Genomic DNA, 19,322 nt, shown 5'->3' with positions numbered 1-19,322 from the left:
ACTATCTCTGGACAGAGGCAGCGCAGAGATAAAGAAAATAATGAATTCAAAAGATTACTATGTTTTTTTCTCTCAACAATATCCGGGCAAAGGACCATCAGTGGTTGCTCTAAAGCGCCCGGTCGAGGAGGGGGCTTGTGTAGACTGATAGTTCTGCAGGAACAAGTCCGTAGCACACAGGTATGACTCCCCCGCGTAGTTCTTCAGGAAATAACCTTCGACCGTCAGCGGCTGACTCACAGCTGGACAAAAAACATAAAATGCCTTAGTGCCTTAAAAAAAAGTTAATGATTAACGATCCAGGTAGTCTGGGAGAAAAACCATCAGCCATTGCCTGTGTGGCTGGAATGCCTTGGCTCATAATCTACAGCAGCCCATATAGCAGGGAGGGGATTTATTCAGAGTAAAAGGCACCACTGCCAAAGCAAACAGACCATGGTCCCAGACGGAAGCACGGGCTGATAATGGTCATTATTGACCAGTCCAAGGGAATGTGGGACCAATATGAGAAACACGCTCCTGGTAAACAGTGGGCAGCCGAGCTGGGAGCGACATTGCAGCGGGATGGAAATAAATTCACACACAGTATTACAACACGCACACATGAATATACATCAACAGTGTGAGAACATCGAGTGTTTACACTGCTACATACTACGCATGGGTGTTTAGTAGCTGCTTTGTGGGGGAGGCATGTGCATTTGTTAATTAAAAAGGTTTGCCTCAATACCCATTCACGGCGCTGGGTGTCCGTCTGTGTGTGCATTCCTTGGCCAGCGAGTCCTCTCCCGATCCCCGTCTGACACAGCACTTCCCCCGTCAGCGACGCTGGCCCGGAGACCGGGAATGTGGGGGTGTCAGACCCCCAACCTAATGCCCTGCGCCTCATCACTCTTGGCCCATTCTCTCCCCCTCTCAAACCCGCCCCCCACACACACACACACCCCTGATTGTGACGAGCGAGTCCCTTTGCCCCCAAATCCCCTCCCCAGTCTTGCTGATGGTACGCCGCCACTCCACCAACCAGACCCCTTCCCCTTTTATCGCCATACAATGGGAAGTGAATCCCGTCTCCTAGCAACCAGATCTTTACACACAAAGACAGAGAGACAGGGAGAGAGAGAGAAAGAGAAAAAAAAAAAAAAAGAGAAAGAGAAAGAGAAAGAGAAGAGAGAGAGAGAGAGAGAGAGAGAGAGAGAGAGAGAGAGAGAGAGAGAGAGAGAGAGAGAGAGAGAGAGAGAGAGAGAGAGAGAGAGAGAGATTCTGAAGAGAATAGGAAGAGATTGGTGTTTGGAGGTGTTCTTATGCCACTAGGAATTCATCAAGGACAGACCACTCAATGCAATATAAAGTAGCTCCATTCAAAAGATGAATGAAGCAAAGACAGAAATATTCCCCAAACGTTAACAACTTAGACTTTCCATGGATAGAATCCGCTATTTGAAAGCCTGCTCGGATTAGTCTGAGTCAGTGAAGTGTGCACATGCCTCGAGATAAACACCTTTTTATACAGGAGTGATTTGTCACAAGGTTTCCAGGTGGACGGTAGGATAAGGCAGGCTGAGGAAGCTGTAGCCCCGTGGGGACAGCCACGATGACCCCACGTTGCGGGCCAGACAGCCACGGTGCTCAGTTCCCTCCAATGAACCCTCTGGGGCCGGGCCGAGGGGAAAGGCCATCCAAGCTCTTGGTTGTGGCAGCGCTGGATCGTAAGCCTCTTTCACCGGGGCTGACCTTTCACCACAAGAGAGCACTCCTGGGGGTCAGGGGGGCTTTCGATAAAGCCAGGACATACCGAAAGGAGGAGAGGGTGGGCTCACTGGGCTGTATCTATTTCTGTCTCGCATGGCCGAGCCGTAGTGAACGAGATGAGAAAGGATGACTGAATGCACTGGGTCATGTGGGCAGTTTACGGGGCATCCACGCATTCATGACCCATTAACGGGTAAAAGCCTTTTGTCATCCGAGTTCGGGCCCGTCAAACTAAAATGCTAGGTGCAGCTTTCCCGTGCTTTGGGAGGTGACAAAACTTTAAGGTGGACAGGTTTTCAGTGGAGGGGTTACACTCCACAAATCCATGTGGAAGGGCTAATGAGGAGACCTGCTGAGCTCACATCCTGCCCTCAAAAACACCTGAATGGAGAAAGGGAACCAACTAGTGACAGAGTGCAAGTTATTTTTGGGATGAGTGAAGAGAAGCCAACCGATAAGCGGGTGGTTAGCGGGGCCACCATTCAGGAAAAAAAAAGAAAGCAGGGGACTGATGGTTAAGGGGTTTGTGTGGAACAGGGCTGAAAACACATGCAGTCATGCACCTTTATTGACATGCGTGCCAGAGGCAGTGGTCACACAGGAACTACTTGACGTGCAAAGTATACCCCGAGAGCTGCGAAAGTAACACATAAATAAATGAATAAAATGGGGAAAAGGGGATTTGGAACGCTCGTCCCAGGGTCCCCTCTGGGAGAACTATTCAATTTCCAACAATCTGCGAGCTCGCGCCGAGCTCCGAGGTTTATCAAGGGGTGCGGACGAGGCGGGGGCCGTTCAGCCACACTGATGGCTATGTAATGCAGGCTGAGAGATCAGGCCGCCATGTTGAGCCTCCCGTCAATTCCCGGAGGACACGACCCGACGGCCGTTTGAACACAATTGTACATTAACCGACGAGGACTTTTCCCGCCTCAGCTTTAAACAGCCCTTTATATTTAATTTTTTTACAGGGAGCCGCAGAGATGGAAGTGGGGGGGGGCTTTGGTTATTGGCGGTGTTATGAGCGTCTAGAGGCCAACCACACTAACCGTCATTATTCTAATCAGATTAGGTCAACATGAATCCCCTTCATAGCTAAATCCTTGACCTACCGGTGGCTTAGGAATCCCAATTTATAAATACCGAGAGATTGTGGTGGCTGCTCGTCATGCAGCGACACAACAGACAAGGCCTATTGATATGTGTAACTGCGGGGAATAATATATGGAATGAACACATAACCACTGTTCTTCTCCCGGGCATAGACTGTGTAATGAGCGCGACACATGGCAGATTATACAAGGAAGAGGCGGCAGGAAATGTTTTTATTCCTTAATACATGGTTAATCTGTTCATCGGAATTCATTTTGCGTGCAGAGTTCCTCACGGCTCAGCCTCTGGGAAGCGTACAGGTTTATTTATAGGCAGTGCATTACCATTTCACAAGGCGCAGGCCAGTGGATTCAAGCATCTGCTGCTTGTCTAACCTCCCTCTCCACCAAAAGCCACCGTCCGGGAGCCTGACACAAACCATTGCCACCAACCTCCTCCCCACCCCCATGAAGAAAGCTTCTTTATCTGAAAGCACCCTGAGGAGTGAGATAACAATGTCCCTGTTCCAGAGACTCTCACTTGTTACCCCCAGTTTGAGAAACTCAAACCCCGCCCACGCAGTGCCCATCACACACACACACACACACACACACACACACACACACACACACACACACACACACACACACACACACACACACACACACACACACACACACACACACACACCTGTGCGTCAAGACTCATGGGAGCCCAGGCAGGGATACATAGTGTGCTGGCTGGCAATAATACAGGGCCTGTTCCCGTCATGGAGCTGATAGGCGAGAGGCCATCTCAGGCAGCAACGCAGATAGCACCTTATAAACAGCCTGCTGATAGCAACCCCATAACAAACAAGAAGAAGAAGGACAACAACAGGGGGAAAAAAAACACACAACAGCAGCAACAAAGAGCCAGTGTAGCACTGCCAGGAGCAAATTAAAGCGTTGCATAGGAGGTGTCCCCTGAGATGTGTTGCCTTGGCAAATGCACCTTGTAGATGTTGTGCGGCTGGAAGAGCGGCTTGCCAGCGTATTTTCATTTCAGAGAGCGAAGCCGGTTGTTTAATTACAAAAGCATGTCATCCACGCTTCCAAAGGGGGGGTTGCGTGTGTGTGCGTGTGCGTGAGGGTTTGCGTGCATGTTTGTGTGGAGAGGAGCTTGTAGTTTGCCCACAAACAATCCCATAAATGTTCATTAAACAACACTAAGCTGGATTTGTGAAGAATTATAAATAGAAGACGTTGAATCCAAACATATGCATGTCAACATGGACCCACGGTGTGAGACCAATCGGAGACACTGTGTTTAGGTTGGCTCGTAGACCCGAAACCAAACAGGGTTTCAGTTCAGCTGGCTTTCATTAATGATTGACTACTGCTTGGTAAAGAGACATTCCATCTCAGTGGATAGATTCAACAGCCTGGTGATCCGGTAAATATAAAAATGTACTTTACTTCGAACGGCACAATAATTGACAATTGTTTTTTGATTGGAAAGTGACTGAATGTTTTGAAAAGAGTCTCAGAGCCATGAGGGCTCTCAATGCTTTTGGGAAGCAACCACCTGGCCTAAAGAAAATCCTTAGAGGAGCACTACAGTAGAGCTGGGCACGCTGAAGTGACTGTTGAGAGGGGGGAGTAGGGACTGATGGGGGACTGATGGGGTCGGGGGTGATGCTTTACAACATTGTATGCCCTCACATTTTCCCAGGGAACCCCTTCTGATCCCAGTGCACAGCACGGCAGCCGACTCAGCTGATCCCTCTCGCACACGGTGCCAAAGGACACTTTCAACAGCCCCTCTTAAAACAAGCGTCATATTATAATGCAATCTGAGTAAAAAAAATAATTAATCAATCAACACTCCCCTGTGCATTTGTATTGAACAGCAGATTATTTTCTCTTTGGAAGCTGAAGCGCGAGGAGGAACTTTAAGGGAAGGCAGATGGGTATTTCTGTGCAGCGCTTTCCAAGTGTTCACTGTGAAGCAAGAAATGAAAGCCACATGTCTCACAGGGGTGTAGTCACAGGTCCGTTTTGCTGAGGAAACCTGTCATACTCTATTCAATCCCCCCTCTCCCAGAGCAAATAAAGTCTGTGATATCCTGTCGGACAGACCCCCCGTTTATCACCCGGTTAGACCCCCAGAGTGAAAGCATCTACCCGGTAAATTTCAGCCAGCATGGCTGCACAGTAATCTACTTGGGTCGTACACTACTCTGTCAGACTCTGGCCTTTGCCCGTGCCCCCAGGAGCACAATGCCAGCTTTGATCTGAGGGGCCAGCTCCGCTGACCAAACACAGACAAGCCAACTGCTGCAGAGAGCTGCCACTTCATTCACACTGCAAATAGACCCACATACACACACTATAACACACTGACATTCGAATAGGGGAACATGAACACAGAGGAGAAGATATCAAATTCAAGTATAATAGGAAAAGGGGCTTCTCACAAATGTACCAAAATCACACCTGTATGCAAACAGAGCGATAACATCCCGACTTGATTATTATTATTTTTTTAGAAACCTACCTATTCAAGAGAAGATTATTCAAAGAAAGCGGGAGATAAAAACACACCTAAAAAGATTTTTGACCTCGAAGCAATATGCTAGGCTTATTCTATTCTGAAATGTATCTAATATTCAGCTGAACTTTAGCTCACTAACATAGAATTGGGCCCGACCAGGAAATGTGAATAAACAAGGACCGGTTGGTCCCTCACAAACAGATACTAAAAACATTTCCTCATAGCATTTATGCAGAGTTTCAGTTGAAGAAACAACCAGATTTGGAATTGCATGCACACACGTACTCGACACAAAGAAGTCCTACTTAAAACCAAGGTGCCAGTGAGGTCGAATTGGCCACACATGGACAACTAAAATAAACCAAATGTTGATAACAATGAAGTAAGACGGCCGGTGGCGGTCGGCCAGAGTACTAAGAGGATTGAGGTGCGAGGGCAGCCTTTAGACATGTAGGCGTATTTGTGGACCGTCTTGTGCTCGGCACAAAATGCCTCCGATGCATTCCACGGTTCCTCCCTGCTGTCTGGAGGAAAGTGAGCTCTCCAAAAAAGGGGCGATTCAAAACAGTTGAAATGATTTTACCTGGAATACCCTTCGACTCCTGGATGCCCGGAAATTCTACCCTGGGTGGCTGTACTCGCACTACCCACTATCGGACCTCCAATAAATCATTGTCATACATAAGACCACATAAACCACAAACAAAAAGGGAAAGCTGGCATTGCAGTCGGGCTGACATATTTCTCTGCAATCTGTCATTGCCTTGGTGTTAACACAAAGCGGCTCTCAATTGATCAGATTATTTGGGTCGCAGCTGAATTCCCCACATTGCGTCAAATCACAAGCACATTTGCTGCACATTGCTGCACAAAACATTAATGTGCAGATCTAGATGCAGTTTTCACAGATACCCATTTTCTGTGTAGTGCAGAACCTGTCAGTGGGAATGGCCTAGAGGCACTCAGTGAGCTTGTCTTACTCATGTTGCAGTTGTAGTAGTAATAGTAGTCATTTATGCCTCCAAGTTTCTGGTCTAAATTTAGTTCTACTCCTTTCCTCCCAGACTGTAGCATGATGCTGGCACTATTGTCACTAGTAGTAGAAGTAGTTCGAGAAGTAGAGATGCACAATGGCATTGTGTGTCATTTCAAATGGGTTGCCCTTATGGAGACACTGGCCCTGACAGACTCAACACAATTTCACTCAACAAATATTGAATTTTCTGATTAAAGTGTCATGGGGACAGTGCGCAAAGAACGAAGAATGATGTATTGATGATGTACTTTGTAATAACCACAGAGGATCAATATCCCCTTTTAATGCATCTGTGCCATCCCTAAGCCCTTGCCTCCAGGCTGTGGATCTGACCACTGGGCAGAACTCAGCCCGTATGAAACACGGCACAACATAGACAAACGCTCCTGTCCTCTGTGGAAGGGTCACGTTACAACAGGACATCAAGATAAGCTAGCTGTTAAAAGATAACACGTGGGATCACCCCTTGACTCCTTTATCTATTTTCTCCCTCCTCTCCTGCCTTCTCTACAGGAAGTTATATCAGGCCTCTGTTTAAGACAAGTCTGTTTGATCCAAAGTGCTTCACAGACGGCAGGTGGGGTAAATATACCTCAATGTTGTGCCCAGCGGGAAGTTAGCTGTGGCAAATGTCAGTTACCGTTAGCCCTCAACGACGACCAGCGGTCGAGGACTAGCCTCCGGCTCATGCTACCAGTGGCCACACAAAGAAGGCGAAGTGATGGCCACAAAGGCCAACGTATTTAATAAGTGGCATGAAACCACGGTCAAACATTTATAAAAAAGAAAGAAAGACAACCCAATTCTAATCATTTCATGATTTTAACAATCATCAACAACTGGGATGCTGCTGCAGCAGTGCTCCACCCCACCCCCAACCTCCAACATTAATTTTTCGTTTTTATTTTTGGCGCTGGGGAAGAGATGACACTTGTCAGGCTGATATAGACTATACGAGTGTCTGGGCGGCAGAGATAAATGTTGTAAGCCCTGACAGCCGCACTGCACAAATACAAGGAGTCTCTTGCTACTGGATGCAAACACTGCAAACCGTGATTTTCAACGCTGGGCTGACGTTCAAAAGGTCGGTGGATTCTGTCTGGCCAGCATGTAGAAGAGGAACTTTGATCACTTAAGCCCCGGAGACCAACCGGACCCTGACCTCCCTGAACAATATTGAGCGTAAATGTGCATCAATGCAGATTACTACCATGCTATATTTGACTTCAGAGCATTAATTGCATCTAAAACGCTGTGCAGTAGCTGTGCCGTTCTGTACTTTACCACAGCTAAGCAAATCTGACACAAGCATAGAAGACGGAATAAGCCCCTGCTTAAAAAAATAAAATAAAGATCTGGTCTCAGTTTGTGATGTTGGAAAAAATCAACTGTACATAACTCAAAATTAATTCAGTTTAAATATGAATAATGTAAAGTTGCTGCACTCAGGCAATAGAAAGAATAGACATTGTATAGGTTGATATGCCCCACAGAGAATAAGAAGATTATGTTAAAAAGGTTTCCAAGGTGGAGAAAACTATAGCATAACTCTTTTAATTCACATCTTCAATTTGGCAATGTGTATTTGGCTCTTGAAATATATTTGGTTCACAAATCATACTGTTGGATAGATGCTACAGCCTGTTGCAATACTATTTCAGCCAACACATTAAAGTCGCAATGTGTACCATTTCAACTAGCTCGTAGCTCATTATTTGGACATATCAGTGATCATGTTAATTTATGGAGATTTCAATAATTTTATAAAAAAACGAAAAAACATCCTATAACTAAAACCGCTCACAAAACCCAATCAGCACGTGGTGTGTTTAGTTTGCATCACACAGTTGCACAGCCAGTTAGAGCTGAACGAACACGGTTATGGAGTTTGTTTTAATTCTGAAAATCTCCTTCTTACTCACAAGGAGGGGCTGAATCAAAAACATTGCATTTAATATTTGTTTCAACAAAGACAAACAGGAGGATTATCTACACAACTAAAAATAACCATGTCCCAACTAAGTGGATCGGAATCTTTTTTTACTACTTATGGACCTTCTTGAAACATCGGACTGAAATTATGTAATTTTAGTAAATACAGTCAAGCCCAGTTGGCCCAATTAATCACTTCAAGAAAGAAACAGTAAGCCTGAGTGGGTGTCTGCAAACGCATGGGCACTGCAGGGTACTTGGGGGCAGACATCCTAATAATTTGTCTTATCTCCCATGAATCAAACTTTAGAAATGGGTTTGTTTTCAGCTGTTGGTATATTGGTATATATAGGTGTATCAGATATCTTCTGACCTCACTGTCAAAGGATTATGGAGCACCCATTATCTGCTGTAAAATCATACAATGGTATTCATGCATTTCGAAAAGGTAGTATGAGGTTGCAGGCTGCCTCGGAGACATAACGACTTCTGTAAAGGGGCGTTTATAGGTTCTGAAAAGTGTGAATGGGTGCTCCCAAAGGTGATTAAAAACTACAACTCTTTCAGTTAAACTATTTTAATGGGCTGTGCAGTGCGTGCCCAGCTCGAACGTGAGTGTACAGCCTCTTCTCACAAGGTGCTGGGTCTCACAGGGAATAAATGTATAGTTGATGTTGTGCCAAGGCCTGCAAAACGATGGTGAAGCCATTTGGGTTAGTCTAGAGGGGAACGGGGACCTCCCTTTGCAATTATCGCCAACTTGGAGGGAGCCAGCCAGCTTTGCAGCTCTGTGTGCGGCCATGAATTATACATGGTCTCCATTAAGACACTTAACAGCTGTTTCCTCGGGAGCCAACACACACAGCGAGAGCTGCTGCAGTCAGGGCCCTTTTATGCTTTGCATGCTTATTAAAATGGGACTCCATGTGATTACGGTGGTGCAGTAATGGTCATGCTGACCACCATGAAACAGGGCTATTTTCAGTCCAATCCAATTTCTGCAGGAGTATGACAGGGAGCTCTGCAGGTTTCCACAGGTTCAGGGGAGATGTACCATGGTAATTAAACCGGTGTCAGTGGTGGCTTGTTGACCTTTCTATGCCTTTTGCAGGAGGGACTCTAGCAGATGTCCTGGTCATCGTACCACAGAGAAAGATCCTGCAATATCCCTGCGCAATAAACCAGGTGGTGAGGGGGATTGGCCATCTAGCGAAGGTTAAGGACCGTGATGGAAGGTGGCCGGACATAACACAGGTTTATATGACACCTGTCCGTGAGAGCAGGGCAATGGGAGAAGCCATTACAAACGTGGGACCGATAAGAGACAAGCTGTGTTAATGGCCAACTACAGAGTTGAATGTTTGTCCGCTGTGCCAAACCCAGCTGCTGTTTATTACTTCCTATATGTCTACCTGTCTTGGTTAACATACCATGGACATATAGCAATACTCAACTTTGTATTCACAATTGTAATAAAAAGTTTGACACCACAATGAAACGATAAAACATTTAAAGAGATTCATTGAGAAATATGATTTAGCTTTTTAGTAGATGATGTGTAATGTTTTACCATTAGGTAATGACTCTATAAAATGCTCCAACAGCTGCTACAACTTCTCCCTCCTCAGCCCTTTAAGTTGCCCACCACCTTTAGGAAAAAATACACAGGCCATTTTCAAGATTAGAAGTCTAATTAGCCATGGTGTTCAGGGAAAAAGAAAATAGTGGTAGCAGTAGTGGTGGTGGGCGTACCACAGGAGGAGACAAATTAAAACCGTATTCTAACAGAGCCATGTCAAGACAATGGCTGGATGTCAGCCGTTAATAACGCATTACAATAAATAAAACTTATCTCCGAGACAAGTGTAGCAGCCTCAACTGCGAACAAAACATTCTTTCCGAGTAGCAGAGGCTCTGACTTTGTTCAGTAGATAAAGTGAGACAATTACTCCCCCGGCGTAGCAATCTTGAGAACCTAATCCCTCACACGTTGGTCCATAGACATGACTCGCAGTGCGGTCTAGTGTTGCATTAAGCCGAGTTGACACCCACCTAGCTGGTGGGGAGCGTCGGGCTTCGAACCAACACCTGCAGAGGCAGCACCCTGGGGACCGGCCTGCCACATTGAGTACCCTCGCAGAGGAATGGCTAGCTCGCATGCCGTGAGAATTATATGCAGAAAGAACCAGAATACATAGTCATGAAGGACGAAAACGGAAAGCAATTTAACCAAGGAGAAGAACTACTAGTCAGTGACCGATCTTCATGTCAGTTGAGGCCATTTCATTAGTCCATTTAAATACTTGAAAATGGGGTGTGATAGTGCTATGCATGTGTTATGCAAAACACATTTTTACTCCATCTGTTACAAATCCGTACTTGATTGACGAAATGTTTCGTAGCTGAAAGAATTCGGCAGACATGCCTTCTCATTCAGTTCAGGGATGAACATTTTGGAGATGAATTGTCGGTTATGGTGCATGTAGAAACTAGGGCGACGTCAACGTCTTTGGCGGATTATTTCTCTGCTGATCAATACTATGAACAAATAAATTGTGAAAAGACACATCGTGTGAAGTAATTTTTTGGCCATAGTTTCCATATGCTAAAGACGTGTCTAGTTCACAGTCTTGCAGGTTGTGTTCAGTAAAATAAATAGCGATCTGTTTTCGGCGCATGTAGGCCTATCTGCCTAAACCCACGTTGAAATAATGTTGATGTTAATGTTGATGCCGCAGTTGTTGAATAATCAGATTGATTTCATACAAATCATAAAAGCCTCTCCCTGTGCCAGTTTGTGCGTGTACACGAGTTGCGTGTGTGCGCGCGTGCGTGCGTTGGGGGTTCTTGATTGACCGATTATCGAATATTATTCTTAAACTTCTCAGCGAAAATGTAATAGTAATTTTTGCCAGAAATGCACATCCCTAGTAGAAACCTCTAATGCCCTCAGATTGAAGGGAAGGTGTCTATTTGTCACTGGGCCCATGATGCCTCATTAGGAGAAGAGGCTGAGCCGCGCACAGCGAGAGGCTAAATGATGAATGGGATATTTATCGTCCAAACAGAGCGTTGCCTTGATGATGACCGATGGCTCAGAATCAACGGCATGATGACCTTGTTTTAACTGATGGGTACACATGAGAGAGTGGGAGCGACAGACAGCGTTAAAGAATAAGAGATTAGGAAAGACAAGACAACATTTTTAATTGCTAAAAGTGGAGGGTTAATGAATGGTAAATCAACATTGAGACTAGGACGGCCACCTCCGTCATTGCCGAAATAAAAAGCACATATCAAACTTCTATATTTGACTTCTTCAGGGAGAATTTTTTTAATGAAGAAAGATTGCATTCAGCGTCATCATCACACAATTTATTAATTTCACTACTCAATACTGCACTCCTTCATACTTTATGGAAGGCTCAAACACAGGAATACAGTTTGTACCTTATCAAAAAAGTTGTAAATAAGCCAAATGTAAACACACATGTTGGGTTGTTGACTTGCTTTCTGAGTTTTGATTTCTGATAGCAAGTTCCCAATATCTCTTATTCAGGGTTTTGGCTTCAGTCCCACGTCAGGGCAGTAACCACTCTCTCAATCTGTGAATAAGAGATGGCCATGGAATACAGAGTGGACACACAGTCATTAAAACCACCATGAAATTCCTTAATTAGATCTCTCGCCTGCAATTTGCTCATTCTCTAAATGAGATATGAGAAGGACAAAGCCGCTCGCTGCGCGGCTGAAGGAGTTTAGGCACACTCTGCTAGGGGGGGGAAACAGGACCAGGCTTGTACATCTTCCGCATGCTAAAATATTGAAGGGAGGAGCCTCTGAATATTCATGGTCGGTCGTCCCCGTCGTCAGATTGTGGAGGACAAAGTGGCGTCCCCAGAGTGTAATCTGATGCTACATGTTCTCGCTTCATGTCCAAGGACAGGGGGCTCCGGGGCTGCGTGCAGCCGGGTGGGAGGTGATGATGCTGCCGTCAGGTTTGTTGGTAAGCCAACAAGGAGGCCCGCTGGACCACTAAGCCAGCCATGCCATGACAAACTGAATGTGAAATTGTGGTCCAAGAGCCGGGGCAGGATTAGAGCCTTGATGATGGCACATGTAGGACTGCTCATAGAAGACGAAGATTACTGTGAGCCTAAATAACTATCTGCAAGGAAACCCTCTCAATATTGATACATTAAACATGGACTGGAATGTCTGCTCAAAACTGCAGAAGACCTGTGTATAGCTGGGCATTCGGCCATCCATGGAAAGGCTAACGCGTTAAAAACTGCAACGCCTCAAATACACAGATCATATCCATGGATCAGGTTTCAACACACAATGAAGAGCAGTTCTACTGAGAAGACAACACAAGGAAGACTCTAAGGTGGGGGAGGGTAGCTTTATTTGAGCAACACAACCACACACACACACACACACACACACAACCACACTTGCACTGTGTTATCAAAAGGTATCCTAGCAACCAGCTCCCTTCCAGGGCTCTTGAAGTGTAGGATTACCAGGTAACAGCACCCACTGCCTGCCATTGCCTTTCCTTAACCTCAACCAGTTGCTTCATTTCCCCCTCCTGACCCAATCAGCCACAGCTGAGAGGTTATTAGGAGAAGATATGGGAGAAGTCTCGGACCAACTGCAGCAAGGATGGGGCTCGGGTGAAAAATAATCTGGCATCAAATCAAAAATCTCCCATCCAGAGCTAAGGGGATGGTGAGTTACAGCAGGCATCTGTTCCGGCACCGTTCAAAACGAGTGGTCAGCATAGCTCAGGAATTTCCTTTTAAAACTGACGGAAACTGGGAGTGTAGGAGACTCGATATATGCACATAAACACTTGCCCTGGGTACCAGTGCACACGATTTAACAAATGCTTAAAATACCCTTCTGCCTGGATTTCAAAGAACCACTTGATTTTATAAAAGTCTAATTCTACCAACTGTAGAGCAAGGGCTATGATCAAGATGTGTATAGTCTGGCATATGGCGTTATCATCCAATGGCACAACCCTAAGCATCCTTAAACATTTTATCTTTAAATAATTATGTATACATAATAAACATGCAAGTCATTATAGAGGTTATGCATGGTTAGCATTATTGTGTATTTGTAACTGGATGAAACCAAATACAAGTCTCATTCACATTCGCGGCGCAAGTATCAATGGCACATCATCTTGATTGACAGCATTGTAAGGGTGGGAAACGCATAAAGTGGACAAAATACCACGCCCTAGACCCCAACTCTCTCTCGGGTTTACATAACTGGGAGGGTTTGATTAAAGCAAGCATCTCATTATACAAATATTGAATATACTGAAGAATAAAACACGCCCTCTCATAACAATGCGTAAGGTAAGTTGGGCAGGACCTGGTAGTTTCAATCAAGATTCCAGGGCACTAAAGGAACAACACACCCATATATAATAAGATAGGAAACATCATTTCCCGTTTTTAAGATTAAAGCAGTACCATTTGTAGTTCATGAAAAACTTCTTAATCAATATCGTGTTCATCATCAAGCTTGTCTATAAACTACAATAGAGGATATTTTTCGTATAGGCCATTATTTTACACTGCGAATGAATCAACATAAGGGGGTATCCCGCTATCCCAAACACACAACTGAAGACGGAACAAATCAAAGTGTAATCTAATTGGATCGACTTATAGTCGTACATCTTTGGCCCATCGGACTAGGGTATTCGGCGGGGGGAGGGGGGGGGGGGAGGGCTGCGGTGGCAGATGGCAGACACAAACGCAGGTCTTTGAAGTCCTTCTTCAGCTACAGGTTTTAAAGCGGATCAAGCCATTGTTGGCACAAACAAAAAAAGCTGCCGACCCATTAACACGTTGAGTTTCTGTAAATTACATTGGCCAGTTTCCTCTAAACGTAAACTAACTTTCCCAAAAAGACACGATGAAGCAATAGTGTCGATACCGAGTAAATCCACCCCCGCTGTGACGGATAGCAAGGCGGTAGCCTATGTCCGTCTTAAATAATAGTCTTGCCACAAAGCAAAGTAAATTTAAAAAGCATTTCCTTTTGTAGAAAACTGTCGACCTTGAAACAAGGCAACGAGGTACAGTTTTAGTCGACCGAGATCCCACATCGCTGATTCGTTTTCCATCAAATTGTGTTATCCTCGACTCTTTGCATTTACACTAACGTTGAGCCAACCAACACAACACAATTAGTTCAGAAACCAAACAATTAAAACGCCTGAGTTAGCCTATCTCACCGTGGGGGAGTGATGCCTGGTAATAAAACTAGGTAATATTTAACAGATTACGCTCACGTCGATCGCATCGAACACGACTTATGTCCGTGGGCCGCTGGCTCGTTGTCCGCGGGCCATGGAAGACTGCCGTTTTCCCAACGGGTTTCGCCTATAAATTCACACAGGGTCACACAAGTAGCTCCGTTTAAATTGTTAGGAAACACTTACCTGTCATTAGAGCAAATATCACACAGCAGAATCGGGGTACGACGAACTCCATAACTTTTGCTCTATTCCCAGACTCTCTCGAAACTTGGTCAGACGGACTTGTGGTGAATTTGAAAGAGCAGCTCACTCCACTGAAGCATCCGAAACTCCGCTCCCTCCCTCGGCAGGTGCACACAGGAGGGCGCGTGTCACGTGACCTGTTTTCATATTAGACCCGCGGCTGCCCCCTCCTGTTTGTTTTGAACGAAGATAAGCTACATTTTCCCTTTCCATGTCATTATTTCGGAAGCCCCGTGGGTGCACCAACTATTTGATCGTTTTAAGTTTTTTTAAATATAAATATGTATCATAATTAATAATTGATAAGCTGTAACATTACAAACATAAAAAAAAAAAATTTAATCGGTCAGAGCATAACTTCAATTTTTTTATGTAACTTTGATATATCTTAACTAGCTCGTTCTGACTGAGAAGCAACCAAACACAATTATTGAACTGTACAATGTCTGTTAGTCTCTGAAAGGCAATAGTTTTATTTTCGGTACAGTATAACATCCCGTAGTATTGAAATTCTTATGACAATGCAAGGGTATATCTGTTCTACAAAAACACTTAAAAGTGATGAAACCTCTAGTTCTATTCTAGGTATAGTACGTGTACTTCGATATGCTCAAACCCTCCCAGTTATGTAAACCCGAGAGAGAGTTGGGGTCTAGGGCGTGGTATTTTGTCAACGTGAGCCTGCGAAACATTTAAAATGCCTACAGGTAGGCTGCATAGACTGCCGCGGAAGCCACAACTATTCTGTCCTGCATATCAAATATTTGTAACATTATGAATGAAAGTTAGGACTACAGATTGAACTATAGAAATGTTTTATTGATACATGGAAACAAGTAAATATAGTATCCTTTTAAAAAGTCTATACATTTTATTAGCCTACACTGAATAAATAATAGGTGACTCAAAAAGGACGGAAGCATGTACAAAATTCACCCATAAAGAAAATTGACCACCTACTAGCCTTTAAATACACCTAACATGTTTATTTTAATATTCAATCTAGGGCTGGCAATAAACAAACATTCATTATCCCAACTATTGTAGGTTTTTAACACCATATCAATAAAAATCACGATATGCTTAAGAATTCAAAAAAGGTATATGGCTATGTAAAGTATGGCATCAGTGTAAAACTAGTTTTCTTTTCTCTATGACGTTTTCCCTTGTCTCCGACACTTCAAACCTCATAGTGGATCATTTTAAAGGCATATCTTCTCATCCTAATTCATTTAGACTCTAAAACTGGGTATCATGATTCGATATCTTAATTTTGTGACAATACAACACCAAACAAAGATAAACAATACTATTGAATTGTTGCCCAGCACTAGTTCTAACTATTATAAATGTTCCAAAGTGCAGAAAACAGTTAATACAGATCAAAGATCATCTATCATCAGATCATCTAGAATAATTTATTAAAATAATTTGGTCAATCCTCTAGTTTGATGTTACTCCCTAAAAGATAGTCAAGATTCTCCCTTCTAAAAATCTCCACTCACTAGCCGTAAGAGTGCGCCATGTTGTGCATGCCGCCCCAGTATCCATGCCCTGCTCTGTAGACCTCTGGAACCCAAACGTTGTGCCTTAAGGGGTGCTGGAGTCGGCCATGGGGTCGGACGCTGTAGTGAGGCCGAACAGGTGGGTGCCCCTTACCCACCGCCATCTTTTTCTTGGGGTTCCACGTCGGAGCATTTGGGTTCATCACCTGTGAAATTGAAAAAGCAATATTAGCTTCCTCAAAAACAGAGGCAGGCTTGTGTGTTGCGTTTGACTCTCAGCTGGTGGGTTCAGGGTTCTAACTCCTATGTCTGCCCTCAGACACCCTTGTGCAATATGCCCAGGGCATACCTGCTTATACTCAGTAAGAGCCCAACTAAATATTTGGGACAGGTAACCATTTAAGAAAATGGTCTCTGATGGCCATTATTTCAACAATTTGGCAACTTCTCGATAACAAACCCTGGCTCCAAGCTGCAATTAGGTTTTAAAATCGACCAGCTTGCACCAGCACTTCCTTGTTAAATCACTTGGTAAGACAACGAATAGTGTTCTAAGTGCAACCAACAACCATATAAACAGAACGTGTCCTTAATAAACCTTGTGCAGCAGATATTTTGCAGTCCAATATTGATTTTATGCTTCAAGTGGTTCTCAGCCACACTGCGGAGCCACTCTGGATAAAAGCACCTGCTGAAGGACTAAAGTGTAAAATGCTCCCGTAAACAAGTGTCAATAGCTTTCACCTGATGTGTGGTGCAGTCGAGGGCTATGGTGAGGGCTGATGAGCCCGGGGTCTCCCTCAGTGTACAGTCTTCGTCAGAGGAGGAGCCAGAGCTGTAGTCCGATGTCACCCTCTCCAAGGCGCTGGTCACCTTCCTTGCGACCTCCTTCTCATCTGCCTCTCCCTCAGAGAAACTGGCCACTGAGAAATAGGGGTTTGTCTCACCGTACCTAAGGAGGAAAACAAACCATTAAACAACCAATATTGGTCGCTAAATTAGCCAATAAGGCTACACTAAAAGACAGAGAATATATTAATTGTTTGGCAACAAGGAAAGAGGACATGCAAAAATGACAATGTTTACCGGTGGTTCTTTGAACAGCCAGTATTTTCACAGTAAAATTCAATTTTTAGTTGGATGGTCAAATGATTAAGAAACAAAAAATTCATACCACATTTGTTGGTCCTCAAACAAAAGAATAAAGTTAACTATTTAAAAAAAATACAGAATCTTCTAATTGCAGGTGCCTTAATTCAAATTAAAAATAAAACATGGCAAGCAGGATTCTACAAAATACTAAAAGCTACTGCCATGTAGTAGCTTGTAGTACTTTTGTATACTGTACTATAAATGAGAGAAAACGATTGTAGCGGTTCTAAAAATAACAATGCACCAATCGCTCCAGACTCACCTACAACACACCTCTCCAGGATCCATCCACAAAGTGAGTTCTCTGGGCAAGCTCAAGTCAGAGTACTTAACCTCACTCTCCTGGCAGGCCCGCAACAACACTGGATCATGCATCTGGAACTGATTCACTCTGATGCATCTAGAGAGCGAAAAATAAAAGTTGTTATTTAGTCTACATTACTTCTTGGTGTTTTGGTTAGTTTGAGCACCATTTGAGACACCAGATTCACGTGATTATATTTGAGCAGCAAAAAATATTACCTGAATGCTTGGCCCTGACTGGGGTTCTCTGGGTACCAGTGCCCTCTGAATTTCTCCTGCAGTCCAGCCGCCAGCCTCTCGACCACTTTCTCAATTTGAGCAGAATCCAACTTTTCCCCCTTTTTAATGAGCCTCTTCAGGAAGAAAACCACGGCAGCAATTTCTTTCTTCATGTTTCACATCAGCTTCTTAACAATTTGGCAATCTCTGTAAATGATAATAAAGATTTAGGCAAGTGACCACCGATCTATTATTTAGGATAACCCGAAAACTGCAAAACATTGGAGTCTAGAAACTCTGGATGACGTCACCCGCCAACGGAATTCCAATGTGGCGGCAAGAAGTGATCCAGCGAGGCGGGCTGTGACGCACTACTTCCGTTTATCCATGTGGCACTTCAAATAGTTTACTGTACTCTGTCAGTTTGCTAAACATTGCATTAAGGGCTGTTAATAGCTTTCGGTTTCCATAAATGTTACATTATATCACAACGTCATCAGCAACTATGTGACAAGTAAATCGCGTGAGGTCAGAACAGCGTTGATATAGCGCTAAGGCCCTAGCTCTGTCACAGCGTTAAGACAAAGCAAAGTCTATAATGAACATTTATCAACATGATAATTTGTTCGTCGCTTTAAGGCGGTGTTTAGGACAAAGAAATGCTCGCAAAAATATTAACGTCACGCAACTATAAGAAGACAAACTTACTTTTCCCTGAGTTATCCAGCATGTGGGCACGGATAGGAAACGGTGAGGTCCTGGAAGCTCTTGCTAGGAGGACCTCACGTTTGTCGCTACTCCGCCCACGAGGCTTTCATTCCTGCCCATAAAACGTACGGTGTATTTCCATTGGTTAGAGGAAACACATGGATTAGACCAATTTCTGTCGAAGTAGATTTGCATAGTTAATCTGTTTTAGATCATTTGTTGTATTTTATCATGGTGGGTTCACCCGACCGCATACGAACAGCGTCGTATGTGTATTGAGGAGGTATAAGACTGGTGGTTATCTTGGATTTGGTTTGAGAGATGTAGATACATTAATTATAGCGTTTCATTAAATCAGTTTTTGTGTTCAACGTAAATATTCCAGTATTTTTCTTCTAATCCCGCGTTCAATTTGAAAAGAATAGGGATTTATCAGTAGCAGGTTTATAGTCGTTTAAACCTTTCCCCACAAGAGGGCACTCTCACTCCATCTACTACCTAAATTAAACAAGTGTATATGTTTGATGAAATGTCAGTTTACTTGATTGTTATGTTACTT

At 44.1% G+C, this 19,322-nt stretch overlaps 2 protein-coding genes across 2 annotated transcripts in view; both read right to left on the bottom strand.

The window, feature by feature from the left end:
- The window catches only part of cxadr (CXADR Ig-like cell adhesion molecule), a 31,275-nt gene extending 16,299 nt beyond the window's left edge, over positions 1 to 14,976 (bottom strand). The window contains exon 1 of the mRNA XM_060057292.1: positions 14,817 to 14,976. Coding sequence (XP_059913275.1) covers positions 14,817 to 14,868 — 52 coding nt within the window. The 5' untranslated portion in view covers positions 14,869 to 14,976. The remainder of the gene's footprint in view (positions 1 to 14,816) is intronic.
- Positions 14,977 to 15,674: 698 nt separating this feature from the next.
- Positions 15,675 to 18,917, bottom strand: btg3 (B-cell translocation gene 3). The gene is made up of 5 exons (XM_060057291.1): positions 18,764 to 18,917; positions 18,056 to 18,262; positions 17,796 to 17,933; positions 17,126 to 17,333; positions 15,675 to 16,587 (listed from the first exon to the last, which is right to left on the bottom strand). Exons 2-5 carry the CDS (start codon positions 18,226 to 18,228, stop codon positions 16,381 to 16,383), a joined length of 726 nt encoding a protein of 241 aa, XP_059913274.1. The 5' UTR covers positions 18,229 to 18,262; positions 18,764 to 18,917; the 3' UTR covers positions 15,675 to 16,380.
- Positions 18,918 to 19,322: the final 405 nt, after the last annotated feature.

This window comes from Gadus macrocephalus, chromosome 7, assembly GCF_031168955.1.
Source record: "Gadus macrocephalus chromosome 7, ASM3116895v1".
Classification (NCBI taxonomy): Eukaryota; Metazoa; Chordata; class Actinopteri; order Gadiformes; family Gadidae; genus Gadus; species Gadus macrocephalus.
This window is presented reverse-complemented; position numbering and strand designations above follow the sequence as displayed.

Bases quoted from the DNA above. Each gene is read 5' to 3' on its own strand.
- btg3 (XM_060057291.1), bottom strand. From the start codon at position 18,228: ATGAAGAAAGAAATTGCTGCCGTGGTTTTCTTCCTGAAGAGGCTCATT. The intron at 17,334-17,795 runs GTGAGTCTGGAG...TTTCCTCCTTAG, and splicing joins CCTGGAGAGGTGTGTTGTAG to GTACGGTGAGACAAACCCCT. The intron at 16,588-17,125 runs GTGAAAGCTATT...TCAATTTCACAG, and splicing joins TCGACTGCACCACACATCAG to GTGATGAACCCAAATGCTCC.